The sequence below is a fragment of the Ranitomeya variabilis genome, chromosome 5 (genome assembly GCF_051348905.1).
Source record: "Ranitomeya variabilis isolate aRanVar5 chromosome 5, aRanVar5.hap1, whole genome shotgun sequence".
Lineage (NCBI taxonomy): Eukaryota > Metazoa > Chordata > Amphibia > Anura > Dendrobatidae > Ranitomeya > Ranitomeya variabilis.
The window spans coordinates 20,224,776-20,241,561 of NC_135236.1; the positions used below are offsets into that span (position 1 = coordinate 20,224,776).

The 16,786-nt window shown below is 40.7% G+C and overlaps 2 protein-coding genes across 2 annotated transcripts; both read left to right on the plus strand.

The window, feature by feature from the left end:
- The first annotated feature begins 997 nt into the window (after positions 1–997).
- On the plus strand, positions 998–3,053 carry LOC143774699 (olfactory receptor 5G9-like). Its single transcript, XM_077262463.1, has 3 exons — positions 998–1,027; positions 1,377–2,291; positions 2,838–3,053. The coding sequence occupies exons 1-3, from the start codon at positions 998–1,000 to the stop codon at positions 3,051–3,053; spliced, it is 1,161 nt and encodes a 386-aa protein (XP_077118578.1).
- A 362-nt stretch (positions 3,054–3,415) lies between these two features.
- Positions 3,416–16,561, plus strand: LOC143774700 (olfactory receptor 5G9-like). Its single transcript, XM_077262464.1, has 3 exons — positions 3,416–3,532; positions 4,457–4,591; positions 15,614–16,561. Exons 1-3 carry the CDS (start codon positions 3,416–3,418, stop codon positions 16,559–16,561), a joined length of 1,200 nt encoding a protein of 399 aa, XP_077118579.1.
- The last annotated feature ends 225 nt before the right edge of the window (positions 16,562–16,786 follow it).

Sequence of the window (16,786 nt, forward strand, 5' to 3'; positions counted from 1 at the left end):
CTACATGCCTGGTTCCCACCGTGAAGCATGGAGGAGGAGGTGTGATGAAGTGGAGGTGCTTTGCTGATGACACTGCTGGGGATTTATTCAAAATTGAAGGCATACTGAACCAGCAGCATGCTATTCCATGCGGTTTGCGTTTAGTTGGACCATCATTTATTTTTCAACAGGATAATGACCCCAAACACACCTCCAGACCTGGCCTCCACAGTCAACAGACCTGAACCCAATCGAGATGGTTTGGGGTGAGCTGGACCGCAGAGTGAAGGCAAAAGGGCCAACAAGTGCTAAGCATCTCTGGGAACTCCTTCAAGATTGTTGGAAGACCATTCCCAATGACTACTTCTTGAAGCTCATCAAGAGAATGCAAAAGAGTGTGCAAAGCAGTCATCAAAGCAAAAGGTGGCTACTTTGAAGAACCTAGAATATAAGACATAATTTCAGTTGTTTCACACTTTTTTGTTAAGTATATAATTCCACATGTGTTAATTCATAGTTTTGATGCCTTCAGTGGTTTTCATAGTCATGAAAATACAGAAAAACCTTTAAATGTGAAGGTGTGTCCGAACTGTTGATCTGTACTGTGTGTTTTTCAAGAATAGAACATCACATGTATGCTGTACTCTATATATTATTACCAACTTGTTTTTCTTTTTCTCTTAACTGTGAGTCTTTTAAACTCCACAATGATGTCACTTATAGCTAAACTTTGCATCATATATTCTTAAAAATAAACTAGTTGTCATTTAAATGAAATTGCTAATTATTTTTCTTTATTTTTCCCCCAAAAGACAAGAGCAATGGAGACTCATAAGTCTGTAGCAGTAATATCTGCTGGGAGTTATTCTACATGGTACCTTGTCTTCTGATTCCACATAAATATCCAAGGAAGCATCAAGGAGCCTCAGTTGACTCTGGACACGGACTTCGCTGATGCCTGACGTTATCATTAAACCCTTAGAGAACTGAGGAGAATGGGAGAAATATTGATCTAAAAATGAATAACAGGAGCAAAGAATTATCTGGAGTGAGTATATTAAATTTAATTATTTAGTACATAGAAATTACTCCTAAAAGTCTGAAATTTAACTAGTAAATGTATTTCATAAAAAGGTGATAGTTTTACATTATTATATTTACTCCAAATGACACTTTGTCAATAGATTTAGTAATGTGTAGTAATTCACAGTTACAGGGGTTTATGTTCCTGAGATATACGGGAAAAACAGCTTGTGTCAGTGAGAAGTTATCAGTATGGTGAGCTATTTGCACAGTAACATTTGTCTACGTCTGTAAGTCTATTGGATCAATGTCTTATTTCAGGAGCTACATATAAATGACACTCAGTAGACTCACAGCTTTTTTTCTAACCACAGGAAAACAATCTGACTGTGATCGCAGAATTTTTTCTCTTAGGATTTCAAGTCAGTCAACGTTTAAGAATTTTACTGTTCTGTCTTCTTCTCATGATTTACTGGGTGACAATATGTGGGAATCTCCTGATCATCACCCTGGTGTCCACCAGCAAGAACCTCCACACTCCAATGTACTTCTTCATCTCACAACTGTCCATCAGTGACATAATCCTACCCACAGACATTGTCCCCAACATGCTCCATATAATAATGAACAATGGAGGAACCATTACTTTTAACAACTGCATTTTTCAACTTTATGTTTTTGGTGCCTCAGAATCTTTTGAATGTCTTCTTCTGACAGTGATGTCTTATGACAGATACGTGGCCATCTGTAATCCCCTACGTTATACCTCTATAATGACAGATGGACATTGTATGATACTGACTGTCATCTGTTGGATGTTTGGATGGTTTATAGTTTTAATTGAGTTCATGGAAGCAGCAAATTTGAATTTTTGTGGACAAAATATCATTGACCATTTATTCTGTGATATTGTTCCTTTGATAGAACTTGCCTGTTCTGACACCTTCATTATTCACTTAGAGATGTATTTACTGTGTATTCCAGTATTAATAATTCCAACTACAATCATTGTAATATCTTATACCAATATAGTTTTAACAGTCTTAAAGATCTCATCCAGCACCGGTAGACAGAAAGCCTTCTCCACCTGTAGCTCCCACCTCATTGTGGTCTCCATATATTACTGGACAATATTCATTGTCTATATAGTCCCAACAAAAGGCCGAAAACCTACTACAAGTAAGATCCTATCTCTGCTATATACTGTGTTCACACCATTGATCAATCCTATTATATACAGTCTGAGAAATGCAGATATTAGAAAAGCCGTACAGAAAACTGTGGATTGTGTAAACTACTCAGTACATTGTATGCATTACTGAATTTGTGCCTAAAGAGTGTTTCTACTCGACTTCTCTTTTCCTACTCACTTCCTTTTTAAAGAGACAGTTTGCTCATTTAATTTCCCAGAGGAACATTGCCCAGTCTTTTAAGCCTCCTTACCCTGGCATGTCACTCTTTATAAGGAGAAACATTACCTCTTACATCCCAGTCAGAGACCTCTCATGCAGTCAAATCAGATCTCATGTTTTGCACTGAGGAGGGGCAAAATCTCGAAACACTGTGTCTACAAATTGAAGGGTCTTTAGTATTGCTTCTTCCAATAGATGTCACCAGAGTTGAAGTCTTCTTCTATAGAGAGACAATTTCCATCCTCCTGCTGCTGTAATGCCAGTCTTCCAGCAGTGGTGATGGGTTCGAATATTCCTTTTGCCTTACTATACTCTGTCATTTGGAAATAAAATATTTTGGATGATGATTTTCCTCAAGTACCTGGTTTCCTTTGAAGATTCCATTTAGCATCTTATTTCTTGTATTTTGTGCTTTACATTCAGACGAAAACTGCTTTATTACTAGCTTTATCAGAATTTCCAGGTAATGGATTAGATTTCCAAGATCATCGGTTACAAAATTGTGATTCAAAATTGTTTCATTTCTGTTTTCACCTGCTCTCCTTCAAAACCGACTACAATATCATCCAGATAAATGAGCACAGAAATTCATCCGTCTGTTTTCTGGAAGAGGAATATTCAACACATCTTTTTTGTTAATACAGAATGGCAAAATTCTGTCCATGTTTAATTGGGCAACTGAGTGATGTGAGAAGATGGGATTATTTCCTTGACATTTAAGTGAAGCTCCACAATTAGCTTTCTATCATTTGTCATGTGACTAGACATGAGTGGATTGATCCACAGAGGATCAACTTCAAGTTGAATTTCACCAAATTTACAGATCCCCAAGTATTTTAGGAATTTGTAGATCCCCAATAATTTTAGCAATTGCTGATCCTCCAAAATTTTACCAATTTGCAGGTCTCCAAAACATTTTTTAGAAACTTGCAGATCCCCAAGTATTTTAGCAATTTGCAGGTCCTCAAGAATTTTAGCAATTTATACTTTGATTTGCGAGGATGGGGAAACAATATAGTCACTCAATGAGACTGGGAAATGATAGTTCTGAGAAATCCTGGAGTAACAGCACCTTAATACCAGCCTTTTTCTTGATTCTTCACACACCACAAACAACTGTAAACAGGTTGTGTATTACACATCTGTCCTAAGTTTTGCTGCTAACCAAATGAAATGAAACCCTATTCCAAATAAAGTAACAATAATAAATATCCATATACATGTATTTTGCATTGCTTTGTTTGCAAGAATACAACCTATAAAAATGCAAAATTAATTAACCCAATTGGTAAACACCATAATTGAAAAAATTAAAATGATAAAATTGTAGTTTTTTTGCAGTCATTAAAATGCAATAGTAGGCAGTCAAAATGTGGTATCTAGCCCTATATGGCAATGAAAATAATTTCACATTGTCCAACATTACAAAAAACTTAAACAACTCCATTAACCCAAGAATGTAAAGTTTAGAGGAATTAGAATACAAACATTTTTTTTACAAATCTATTTATTTTCACCATTAAAAAAACAAAATATCCAAGTTTGGTATCAACATAATCACACTGACTTGGAGACAGATGTTCTCAAGTAATTTTTTTCAAACAATATGAAAATAAAATCCAAAAAGATAATCTCTGAATGGTATTTGTTTTTCACAATTTCAGCCCAGTTGAAAGTGTTTCTTCTGTTTTCCAGTGAATGTAGTGATTGGGTGTCGTTCAATACTTATCATAAAACAAGCCCTCGTATGTCTGCATCAATAAAAAACAAAAAAGGTTATGGCTTTTGGAAGAAGGAGAGACAAAACAAAAGCGTAAAAACTAAACATTTCCTGGTCAGGAAGGGGGTAATCCGTATTTGATGAAATTAATGTAATATAAAAGAAGAATATTAGATCATGGTGGTGGATCCAATCTCTTGAAAATTATGAAGAATAGAATATAATCGCCAAGTTCCTCAAAGATCCTCTCAATTATTACAAAGATGGGGAGAAGAGTCTAACGCCTGATTAATCAGGTTCATGCACTTACTCTTTGAGGCAGCACTTTACTGTACCTATTATTAAATCGTATGATCTGATTGAACAAGATTTAACACTTAAGATCAAAATAGACTTTAATCAAACAGAGTTACATGGACAAGCTGTGATTAAGAGTTTTAAACAGTCTCATAAATGGGTAATCTCAAATTATTAAGTTGCTCGTGATCTCGTCTGCTTCTCACTCAGTGTATTAGCATCCTTGTCATCCGTTTCATTCTGTGAGATATTTTCCTCTGTTGTCTGCTTGTACCTTTATACTTGTGCTCTGTCATCCACCCCTTGTGCCGGTGTTGTAGTGTTCTCTGTCATCTGTCTGTCACTCCTTGTGTCCGTCTTTCTGGTGATCCAGCACGTTTGCCTGTGTTCTACTGTCTCCTATTAGCCTGTTTCTTCCGGCTTGGTTGCTGTGCTGTTTACATACTGTCATGTCCTCTAGTCCTGGCTGCTGTTCCTCCTCCACTGTAATGTTCCTCCCAGTCAGAAGCAGTAATCTGAGTTGGGCGCTTCACAGAGGAGGCTTCAGACCCGCCTCCAGGTACAAAGACAGGTATTTGGGGAAAATTATAAAACGCTTTATTGAGGCAATAACAGAAGCAAAAACTAAAAGAGCCACCTTGTTAGAATGCAGCATTACTGCTGCACAAGGTGGCTCTTTTAGTTTATAACGGCTGGAGGGGGTGACAGTGGCCCTTTAAGTCACCACTATTGAAGCCAGAGCAATGTAAAATGGTTGTTGGTTGGATTGCGGATAATGCTTCCAGTCACTTTGCCACTACCACCACCACATCTTCCACATGGTCAAGTCTGAGTATCTGTGAGTCTGGACCGCATATTATTCACCCTGATCCTCCTTCCTCCCACCATGCTGAGTGTCCTCAGACAACTGATTCCACACTTAGACACTCCAAAGTGCTTTCACTTTTCCCTCTAAAGATTCCGGACTCTCGGCCGGTCAAGTTGAAGTGGGGCAAGATGAGATCGCATGTAGCAATGCCCAAAGTTTTGAGCAGCCACGGGCACACAGAGATGATGGTGGGAAAGTGCCACAAGAGGTGGACGATGATGAAACACAATTGCAAGAAAGTCAGGAGGATGAGCAGGGTGCAGATGTGAAAGACGAGGAGGTGGATGACATAGCAACTGACCCAACCTGGCAGGAGGACATGCAGAGAGAGGACAGCAGCACACATGGAGAAGGAGGCATGTCACCCCAACAGGCAGGAAGAAGCTATGTGGTGGCCACAGACAGAAGGCATGCATCCGTTCCCCATAACACCATCTGATGGAAGTTTCCACTCCAACTGTTAGACCTTTCTGAGTCTGGTTATTTTTTAAAGATGCTGACGATAACCCCAAACAGGCCATTTGCAGCACCTGCCATGCCCGCATCAACAGGGGCAGTAAAACAAAACTACCATCCTGACCACCACCAGCATGATCAGGCACATGTCAGCAAAGCACCCAACTTTATGGGCCAAACCCCAGGCTCAAGGAACTCTGTCTGCAGGAGACACCACTGCTTCTTCCACTGTTTTGCGTACAGGCCAATCCCCAGTTCACAGTGCATGCGAAGATGCCTCGTGCCCTGCACCTGTTGTTGCCCACAGTCAACAAGCACCATTATCAAGCCCGTCCACTTCCTTGTCCAAGAGCATCCTTCGGCTGTCTGTACCCCGGTCATTGGAACACTAGCGGAAATACGCAGCCAACGCCACACAGGCCACAGTACTAAATTATAAAGTTTTTCGACTGCTTGCACTCAAAATGTAGCCTTTTAGGCTCGTTGAGATAGAAGCTTTCTGCAACCTGATAGTGGCGGCTGTCCCAAGGTACTCGGTCCCCAGTCGCCACTATATCTCCTGGTGTGCTCTACAGGCATTACACCAGCACATGTCCCACAATATTACCCATGCCCTCAACAATGTTGTTACTGGGAAAATCCATCTAACCACGAATGTGTGGACAAGTGCTTGTGAGCAGGGGCAGTACATCTCACTAAGTGCACACTAGGTTAATATAGTGGAAGCCGGGACCCAGTCAGACTTTCGGATGGAACACATCCTCCCGATGCCTAGGATTGTGGGCCCTACATCAATCAGGGTTGCCCCCACAGTCTACAGCTTCTGCACTTCCTCCTCCTCCTCTTCAGCCTCTATCTCTGAATTGAGCACATCAATCAGGAGCTGGAAGCACTGCAGCACTGCCTCAGCCATTCGGCAACAGGCTGTGCTGAAGCTAATCTACTTAGGTGACAAACTGCACAATGCTGAAGAGTTGTGGACAGTGGTGAAAGAGCAGGCAGATTTTTGGCTGACACCGCTGAACCTACAGCCAGGCATGGTCATGTGTGACAATGGCCAGAACCTGGTGGCGGCCCAGAGGCTAGGTGAGCTCACGTATCTTGCCTGGCCCATCTGCTTAACCTCGTGGTTCAATGTTTTCTCAAAAGCTACCTGGAGCTGCTGGATCTGCTAGTGAAAGAACACTACTTGTCTGTCCATTTCAGAAAGTCAGCTACAGCTTCAGCCGCCCTTGCCATGCTTCAGCAGCGTTTGCAGCTTCTGGCTCACTGACTGGTTTGTGATGTCCCCACGTCTTGGAACTCTACCCTGCATATGTTGGAAAGGATTTGTGAGCAGAAGAGGGCAGACTACCAGCATCAACAAGGCCATCATTTTTCAGTTCAGACTCCACACATAAGACCTCAGTAGTGGACATGTATGTCAGACATACAGTATGTATCATCCTAAAAAACATTAAGGACTGCACCAAGAGGGTGAGCGGCGATGATGTCATAATTAGGGTCACCATCCCGCTTCTCTGCATTCTGAAAACCTCTCTGCTCTCAATTTTAGAGAGATGCATTGCAGGCGGAGCATGAGTACATGGATCAAGGAACCACACATGGAGATTACACACAGCCCAAACTCATGTCATCTCAATGTGGATTGGTAGACAATGAGGAAGCGGAGGAGGAGGAAGAACAGGAGATACTTTCATGCCCTAAATATGGTACTACAAGCACAACTGTCATACTGTTTGTTCAGCGTGGATGGCCTGAGGACAGGGAGGAGGAGTAGGATGAGGAGGAGGACAGCATGGTCAGTCGTCCTGTTGGTGAGGACACAGAAGTCTTGCCTGTTAGCAGTCTGGCACACATGGCTGACTTTATTTTGTGCTGCGTTTCCCGTGACCCTCGCATTATTAACATTTTTGGTGACTCTCATTACTGGTTGGTAACACTTCTAGACCCATGCTACAAGGAGAACTTTAATTCTTTTTTTCCAGAGGCAGACAGGTGTACTAAAATGGTGCAGTACCAGAGGGCCCTTGTATCGGAATTACTAAAAAATTCCAATCTGAGAATGCTGGCAGCAGATTTCAGAGTTTGTTGTAAAACCAAGAAGTACAAGCAAGAGAGACAGAAGTACAATCCAGCATAGGCAGGGGAACAATGGCAAAGTTCTGGGACAGATTTCTCTGACTCTTCCATCACGTCGGCACAGAGGCAAAGGGTGCTGTCACAAGAAGTGCAATGTTTGGGAAGATGCTAAGGGAGTACCTTGCTGATCGCACAAATGTCCTCTGTGATTCTTCTGTGCCTTTTAATTATTGGGCATCCAAGCTGGACACATGGCATGAACTAGCTCTCTATGCCTTGGATGTCCTGGTCTGCCCTGCTGCTAGCGTTCTGTCAGAGTTTGTTTTTAGTGCCACTGGCGGAATTATAACTGATAAGCACATCCACCTGTCAACTGAAACAGCTGACAGGTGGACTCTTATAAAAATGAACAAGGGCTGGATTGGTAAAGACTTATTTACACCACCGAATTAAAACAACGAAACATAACCTCTTATGCCTGTTGTGTTTGAAACTGTTAAACTGTAAAGCACTGCGGAAAATGTTGGCGATATATAAATAAAGATTATTATTATTAATATTACTATTATTATTACTGTTATTATTATAACCTCAAATACATTGTCATTTTTGGGGAGGTGTGTTCTCATGCACCTCTTCACAACCGCATATGGTTTTGTCTATTAGGTGTTATCCTCCTCCTTATCCTCATCCTCATCTTCATCATCCACAACTGCTACAACACCAGAGTGATTGTATTCCGTGATGCAAAATTCACTCAATTTTTGTGCAAGGTTGTTTTTATGATGCCCGTTACTAATTTGAAACAAAAAATAATTTTACTCCCCCAGGGGAAACTGTTTGTCAGCCCATAAACTCAGTGGGTATAGAGACATATGAGGACATCCTCCATGTCTCTTCAGGCACCACCACTAGAACACAAGGGTGAATGGATTCCTTGATGCAAAAGTCACCCTATTTTTTGGAAAGAGTGTTTATGGTGCCCTTAAATAATTTTTTTTAAAAAGGTGTACCGCCGAGGGGGAAATATTTGTTAGTCCAAACACTTAGTGTATGGGCATTCCAAGTATAGGTGACAATGTGACAATTTTTTTTATGAAACCCTCCTCCACGTTTCTTCCAAGGGGGATCGTGGTGCATGCCAATTACAGCCAGGCCTTGCATTCTTTTCATGGCTAAAGTTTATGGTAATAATTATACAAAAAATAATAATGTGAACTTTTGTTTCATGTGGCCATCCAGTACATGGTTTCAAAAGATTATTGGAGTACATGTAACATTGGTGCAGGGCGGGGCTTGCATTCAATGTGTAAGCAAACAGTATGGGAGACACACTTTCTTCTAATGGGAACAATTTTGTCATGAGGCCATAAAGTAAGTCTGCTGAAACAGTTATTGGGGTGCATGTAACATTGGTGCGGGGCAGGCCTTGCATTCATTGCATAAGCAAAAAGTATAGGAGACACACTCTCTTCTAATGGGAACAATTTTGACATGAGAATCTCAAGTATGTCTGCAGAAATGGTTATTGGGGTGCATGTAACTTTGAGGCAGGGCAGGTCTTGTATTCAATGCAACATTTTTTCAGAAGGCCCTCCTGTATGTCTCGTGAAAGGGATATCAGGGTTCGTCTTAATTTTTGGCAGGCCAGCCACTCACTGCATAGACAATAACAGTATAGGAGACCCACTGTTTAATGGCCCTTTAAGAACATTAATGCCATCTGATGCCCCTCGAAAAATAGGCTCTGTGACTTTAAGAGTCCCTCCTTCATAAGTGAAACAAGATGGGTCTGCTTATGTGTCACACACCACATGGCCAGCTAGGGTTGTTCAAAGTTACAATGACATTTTACAGTGAATGGATTTGTAAAGGTTGAAAGCAATGGTAAAGTTCAAAAACGCATCAAAAACGCTGCGTGAGAACATAGTTCACGTGGTGGAGGAACATTTTTGGTTAGGGTTAGTTATTTTGCTTTATGCAATTCATTACCCTGGAAAACATGCTCCTTAACATATTTCACAGCAAAAGCCATTTTGGTTTCGTTTCTGTATGTTTTTTGGTGTGCCTGTAAAACTGGCGTGAAACTCTGACAACATTGTTTACGGCTGTGACATAGGGGCGATCCCCATGATGTTCCTGTGTCATTTGAGCACTGTTTCCATCATTTTCAGATAATTTTAGACCTTAAAAGGACCCCTGGGGGGATTGCGGTAAAAATGCTCGGGTTTCCCAAAGGCTTACATAGTACTCGGTGCGCGGGTCGAGTACACGAGTATTCCAATTTGCTTGACTCGAGCAACTAGCTTCCGAGCATTTTAGTGCTTGCTCATCACTAGTTAGTAACAGAAGAATTATTTTAGGGCCTGTTGATAAATCCTGTATAAGATTAACTAGATGCTCCAAACAATTTTAAAGTGACATGTCCCCTCCTGTTTGACCATAATAATAGAAGAATTGTTTTGGGCCTGTCAATAAGGACTGTATAAGATTGACTAGATGCTTGAAGCAGTTTAAAAGTGACATGATCCCTACTGTATGATGTTAGTAACAGAAGATTTTTTTGGCGGAAATGGAAACGTACAACAGGGTCAATAACAGGGCAGTTATGGGAAGTACAAGATCCAGGATCCAGTTTACAACTACTACTCATCTACCCAACACCAATTACCAGAGAGCACTTGAAGCTCATCAGAAGATGGGTGTAACAGATGCGTGCCTCAAGCTAGATAAAAAAGATGCCTGTGAGAAATTGGATGCCATAGAAGCACATAATCTAAAAGATAGCCTCCAAACAATTTCAAACTCAGATCTCGCCTTCTGTATCACATTTGTCATACAAAAATGTATGTGCAACAGTGCTGCACACAGAAGAATTTCAACAGCACTAAATGAAAAGGTTGGATATAGCAGGCTGTATTGCATTTATTAACAGAAAAAAATACAATTTTTTTTTAATGCTCGTTAGGTCTGCAGACATGTTCACATCACCGCCACAACATGACAATGTGTGATATGGCGGCTGTTTCACATTCAGCAAGAGAAAAAAATTGATTTTTTTTTTAATTTGCTGGACCTTATCATCCCGTGTCTCTGTTCCCTTACTAATCTCACTAACTCACCCCTCCCCCATCTGACCACAACCTACTGAAATTATCTTCCCTCTCCTCTCCTAGTGTGCAATCTCCACTCCACAAATTCACTCACCCTTGCAGAAATCTCAAACATCTCAATTTACACTCACTCTCTGAGTCCCTTCTCCCTCTTACAGACATAGCTTCCTTACATGACACAGATACTGCTGCCAATTTATACACCACAATAACAGCAACACTCAATTTGGCGCCCGCCTCCTGCACAGCAAAACTTGTACAATCAACAGGCAACCCTGGCAGACCAGCCTGACCAAAGAACTGAGATTGGTTTCCAGGGTTGCTGAGGGGAGATGGAAGAGATCCTATTCTTCCGAGCACTTTCTCACATACAAGCAGTCCCTCGACAGTTCCAAGTCCACGCTCACTGCCGTAAAACAAAATTACTTCTTATCTCTCATATCCTCCCTGTCTCACAATGCTAAACAACTTTTAAATACTTTCAATTCTCTACTCCATCCCCAGCATCACCTCCCTCTCCTCTCATTTCTGCTGAAGACTTTGACTCTTTCTTTAAGGAGAAGTTCGATAACATCAGATAAATCTTTGGCCCACAGCCCCCAATGCCCCTCCTCTTTACTGCTCAGCCTTGTTATTCCAACACCAGTTTCTCCACCATGACAGAAGATCAGGTCTCCAACCTTCTGTCAAGATCTCATCTCACCACTTGACCCACTCCTGTCCCACCTAACACATCTCTTCAACCTTTGACTTTCAAATGGTGTCTTCCCCTCATCCTTCAAACATGTGTCAATCACACCCATCCACAAAAAGCCCTCCCTTGACCCATCCTTTGTGTCTAGCTATCGCCCGATATCACTTCTCCATTATGCCTCAAATCTACTGGAATAGCATGTCCATCTAGAACTGTCCTCCCACCGGTCCTCCTGCTCCCTCTTTAACCGGTTACAATCTGGCTTCTGACTGCATCACCCAACTGATACTGCCCTAGCTAAAGTCATCAATGTCCTACTAACCACCAAGAGAAAACAACGCTACTCTGTCCTCATTCTCCTAGACTTGTCTTCTGCCTTTGACACTGTGGACCATTCTCTCTTTTTACAGATTCTCTCATCTCTTGGGATCACAGATTTGGCCCTATCCTGGATCTCTTCATATTTAACAGACCAGACTTTCAGTGTGTCCCTCTCTCACACCACCTCTTCACCTTGTTCTCTGTTTGTCGGTGTTCCCAAAGGCTCAGTTCATGGACCCCTATTCTTCTCCATCTACACCTTTGACCTGAGGCAGCACATAGAATCTCACAGTTTGCAGTATCATTTGTACACCAATGACACACCGATCTACCTTTCTGGACCTGACATCACCTCCTTACTGACCAAAATCCCACAAGGTCTGGCCACTATTTCATCTTTCTTTTCTGCGCGCTTTATAAAAGAGAACACGAACAAAACAGAATTCATCATCTTTCCCCCATCTTACTCAACCTTTCCACCAGACCTATCCATCAATGTCAATGGCTGCTTGCTTTCCCCAGCCCCGCATGCTCGGTTCCTTGTGGTGATCATCGACTCTGCCCTCTCTTTCAAGCCACATATCCAAGCACTTGCCTCCTCCTGCCGACTCCAACTCAAAAATATTTCCCGGATCTGTACATTCCTTGACCAAGAAACTGCAAAAATGCTCTTTCATGCCCTAATCATCTCCCGACTCGACTACTGAAACCTCCTACTCTCTGGGCTCCCCTCTAGCACTCTTGCATCACTCTAATCACTCCAATCTATCCTAAACTCTGCATTCCGACTAATCCAATAGTCTCCCTGTTATTCCTCAGACTTTCCTCTCTGTCAAGCTCTTCTCTGTCTTCGTATTGTTCAGAGGCTCCAATTCAAAACACTAACTATGACACACAAAGCCATCCAAAACCTGTTGCCTCCATACATCTGTGATGTGGTCTCCCAATACTTACCTACACATAACCTTTGATCCTCTCAAAATCTCCTTCTCTACTCCTCTTTTATATTTTCTTCTGACAACTGCATACAGGACTTCTCAAGTGCTTCCCCAATACTCTTGATCTTGAACTCTCTACCCTAACTCATCAGACTCTAGACTACCATGGAAACCTTCAAAAGGAACCTGAAGACCCACCTCTTCCAGCAAGCATACAACCTGCAGTGATCCTCAGTCTACTGAACTGCCTTGTGACCAGCTCAACCCTCTCCTAGTGTATCTATGTATGCGCCTTTTTCACATGTAAAGCGCCAAGGTATAAGTGGTGCTATAATCATGAATAATAATTGTAATAATAATAATGCATGTTAGGTCTGCAGACAGATTTATATCACCACCACAACATAACAATGTGTAATACGGTGGGCTGTATCACATTCATCAACAGAAAAAAATTCTTCTTTTTTTGTAATGTGCCTTATGTCTGACGACAGTTTCATATCACCACAGCAATAAATGACGAGGTGGGATACAGCAGGCTTTTTCACATTTAGCTAGTGAACAAATACTATTTAATATGCTATACTTGTCTATGGAGCACAATAGAAGCAGTGCACAACACACTTTTAGGACATCTGCCTTGGCGACTTTATCTAAGAACCACCAGAAATGCAAGTCCAAAAGAAAATACAGAAGGTAAATTTTACAGCCACACTGGACTCTATCTAGCTACACTATCTGACTGATATGCAACCACTTATCTTACTAGCTAACATGCGGGATAGAGCAAGCTTTTTCATATTTAGCTACTGAAACAATATAATTTAGAATACTATACTCATGCATGCAGAGCTATAGAAGTTGTGCACAACACACTTGTAGGACATGTGCCCTGCAAGCTTTGTCTGAGAACCTCAGCAATGATGCCCTCAAAAACACTGGACACTATCTAGCTACACTATCTGACTGATATATAACTGCCTAGCTGTAATCTTGATAGGAACAGTGGCAGCATCAGAAGCAGACTCTCTGCACTGTTACAGTATCAAAGTGGCGCTAAACCAAAATGTCAGATATTTATATGGAGAGGGACATGTGATTTCAGCAGCCAAAGACGCAAGCTGTGGTGTCAGGATATTGTGGGTGTTTCTTGTTCCCTGATTGGCTAGCTTCAATGTGCACACATAAAGTTAGAGGAAAAAATGACTGCTGTGCTTCCAAGAACATGGAGCCTCTGAGCTCTGCAAACCCCCTCTCCTCATCAAACACATGCCAAACGTTCAGAAAACACCACCATTATCGTAGCTTAAGTGCTGAAATTATTTTTGTTACACCGCAAATATTTTCAAGCACATTTACCGATTTTTACCGATTTTAAAAAAACTTTTGCTAGGGTTTCCGAGCACGAATCCGAATGTGCCATATTTGTGCCGAAATCATGTTTGGCGATCGTTTTTCAAACAAATTCACTCATCTCTTCTCACCAACACTGAAGCTACTGAAATCCCCAACACATACTGTCTCCTTTTCCATTTCTTGTAGACTGTAAGCAGGGTTCTCTCTTTCTGTACCAGTCTGTTAATGTTAGTTTGTTTGCCGTGTTTTATATTTGTATTTTGTATGTAACGCTTCTCATGTACAACAAAACTTTAAGCACTGTTGTCTCAAACTACTTGTTCTTCTAGACCAGAAATTATTTTTTTAAAGTAACACTGGAAGTCTTCTTGTAAATGTACATTACAATAAAGTGTTTCAAAGTTGAAGGTCAATGTTCCCCGGGGTCCTGCTGTTTGGAGCACTGTGTACTAAGTCCATCTGAGGTACCCTTTTCGAGAAGTCGACTCCCGACAGATCCTCACTCGTAAAACCAACGATTTAGAAATGGAATGATCAACATATTTAGGCTGCACATATATCACTGTCATTTCAAGAATAGAACAGCCTATGTATAATGTATTTTATATTTTCTTACGAACCTGTTTTTCCTTTTTCCCTTCACTGTGAAATTTTTCAACTCCACAATGATGTCACTTATAGCGAAACTTTGTATCATATATTCTTAAAAATGAAATAATTAACATTTATTAAAACAATGTTTAATTATTTTTCTTTATTTTTTTTTCCCCAAAGACAAGAGCAATGGAGACTCGTAAGTCTGTAGCAGTAATATCTGCTGGGAATTATTCTAAACGGTACCTTGTCTTCTGATTCCACATAAATATCCAAGGAAGCATCAAGCAGCCTCACTTGACTCTGGACACAGACCATGCTGATGCCTGACGTTATCATTAAACCCCCAGAGAACTGAGGAGAATAGGAGAAATATTGATTTAAAAATGAATAACAGGAGCAACCAAATATCTGGTGTGAGTCTCTTAAACTAAATTGTTTAGTACATACAAATTACTGCTAAAAGTCTGAAATTTAATTAGCAAATGTATTTTTCTAAAAAGGCGATAGTTTTACATTCTTATATTTACCACAAGTGACACTTTGACAATAGATGTAGTAATGTATAAAAATTTGCAGTTATGGGGTGAATGTTCCTGAGAAATATGGGAAATACAGCATGTGTAAGTGAGAAGTTATCAGTATGGTGAGTTATTTGCACAGTTACATTTGTCCTCATCCGTAAGTCTGTTGGATCTTATTTCAGAAGCTCCATATAAATGACATGAAGTAGACTCACAGCTTTTTGTTCTAACCACAGGAAAACAATCTGACTGTGATCACAGAATTTTTTCTTTTAGGATTTCAAGTCAGTCAACGTATAAGAATTTTACTGTTTTGTCTTCTCCTCGTGATTTATTGTGGGACAATATGTGGAAATGTCCTGATCATCTCCCTGGTGTCCACCAGCAAGAACCTCCACACCCCAATGTACTTCTTCATCTCACAACTGTCCATCAGTGACATAATCCTACCCACAGATATTGTCCCCAACATGCTCCATATCCTACTGAACAATGGTGGAACCATTACTTTTAACAACTGCATTTTTCAACTTTATGTTTTTGGTGCCTCAGAAACATTTGAATGTCTTCTTCTGACAGTGATGTCTTATGACAGATACGTGGCCATCTGCAATCCCCTACGTTATACCTCTATAATGACAGATGGACATTGTATGATACTGACTGTCATCTGTTGGATGTTTGGATGGTTTATAGTTTTAATTGACTTCATGGAAGCAGCAAATTTGAATTTTTGTGGACAAAATATCATTGACCATTTATTTTGTGATATTGTTCCTTTGATAGATCTTGCCTGTTCTGACACCTTCATTGTTCACCTAGAGATTTATTTACTGAGTATTCCAATATTAATAATCCCAACTACAATCATTGTAATATCTTACACCTATATAGTTTTAACAGTCTTGAAGATCTCATCCACTACTGGTAGACAGAAAGCCTTCTCCACCTGTAGCTCCCACCTCATTGTGGTCTCCATATATTACTGGACAATGTTCATAGTTTATATAGTCCCAACAAAAGGCCAAACACTTACTACAAGTAAGATCCTATCACTGCTATATACTGTGTTCACACCATTGATCAATCCTATTATATACAGTCTGAGAAATGCAGATATTAGAAAAGCCGTACAGAAAACAGTGGATTTTGTAAACTACTCAGTACATTGTATGCATTACTGAATTTGTGTCTGAAGAGTGTTTCAGCTCTACTTCTCTTTTCCTACTCACTTCCTTTTTAAAGAGACAGTTTGCTCATTTGATTTCCCAGATGAGCATTGCACAGTCTTTTAAGCCTCCTTACTAGTGATGATGAGCAAACATGCTTGCCACTTCTCGTTACTCGCCCGAGCATCACTATGCTCGGAGTACTCGGCGAGCCCCGAGTATTTCTGGGATTATTTGGCG

Excerpts from the sequence above, each read along its gene's own strand:
- LOC143774700 (XM_077262464.1), top strand. The coding sequence starts at position 3,416 with ATGGGGAAACAATATAGTCACTCAATGAGACTGGGAAATGATAGTTCT. Across the intron at positions 3,533-4,456 it reads TTCACACACCACAAACAACT|CACTTTACTGTACCTATTAT; the intron begins GTAAACAGGTTG and ends TCTTTGAGGCAG. Across the intron at positions 4,592-15,613 it reads TTAAACAGTCTCATAAATGG|GAAAACAATCTGACTGTGAT; the intron begins GTAATCTCAAAT and ends TTCTAACCACAG.
- LOC143774699 (XM_077262463.1), top strand. The coding sequence starts at position 998 with ATGAATAACAGGAGCAAAGAATTATCTGGA. Across the intron at positions 1,028-1,376 it reads GGAGCAAAGAATTATCTGGA|GAAAACAATCTGACTGTGAT; the intron begins GTGAGTATATTA and ends TTCTAACCACAG. Across the intron at positions 2,292-2,837 it reads TACAGAAAACTGTGGATTGT|ACGAAAACTGCTTTATTACT; the intron begins GTAAACTACTCA and ends CTTTACATTCAG.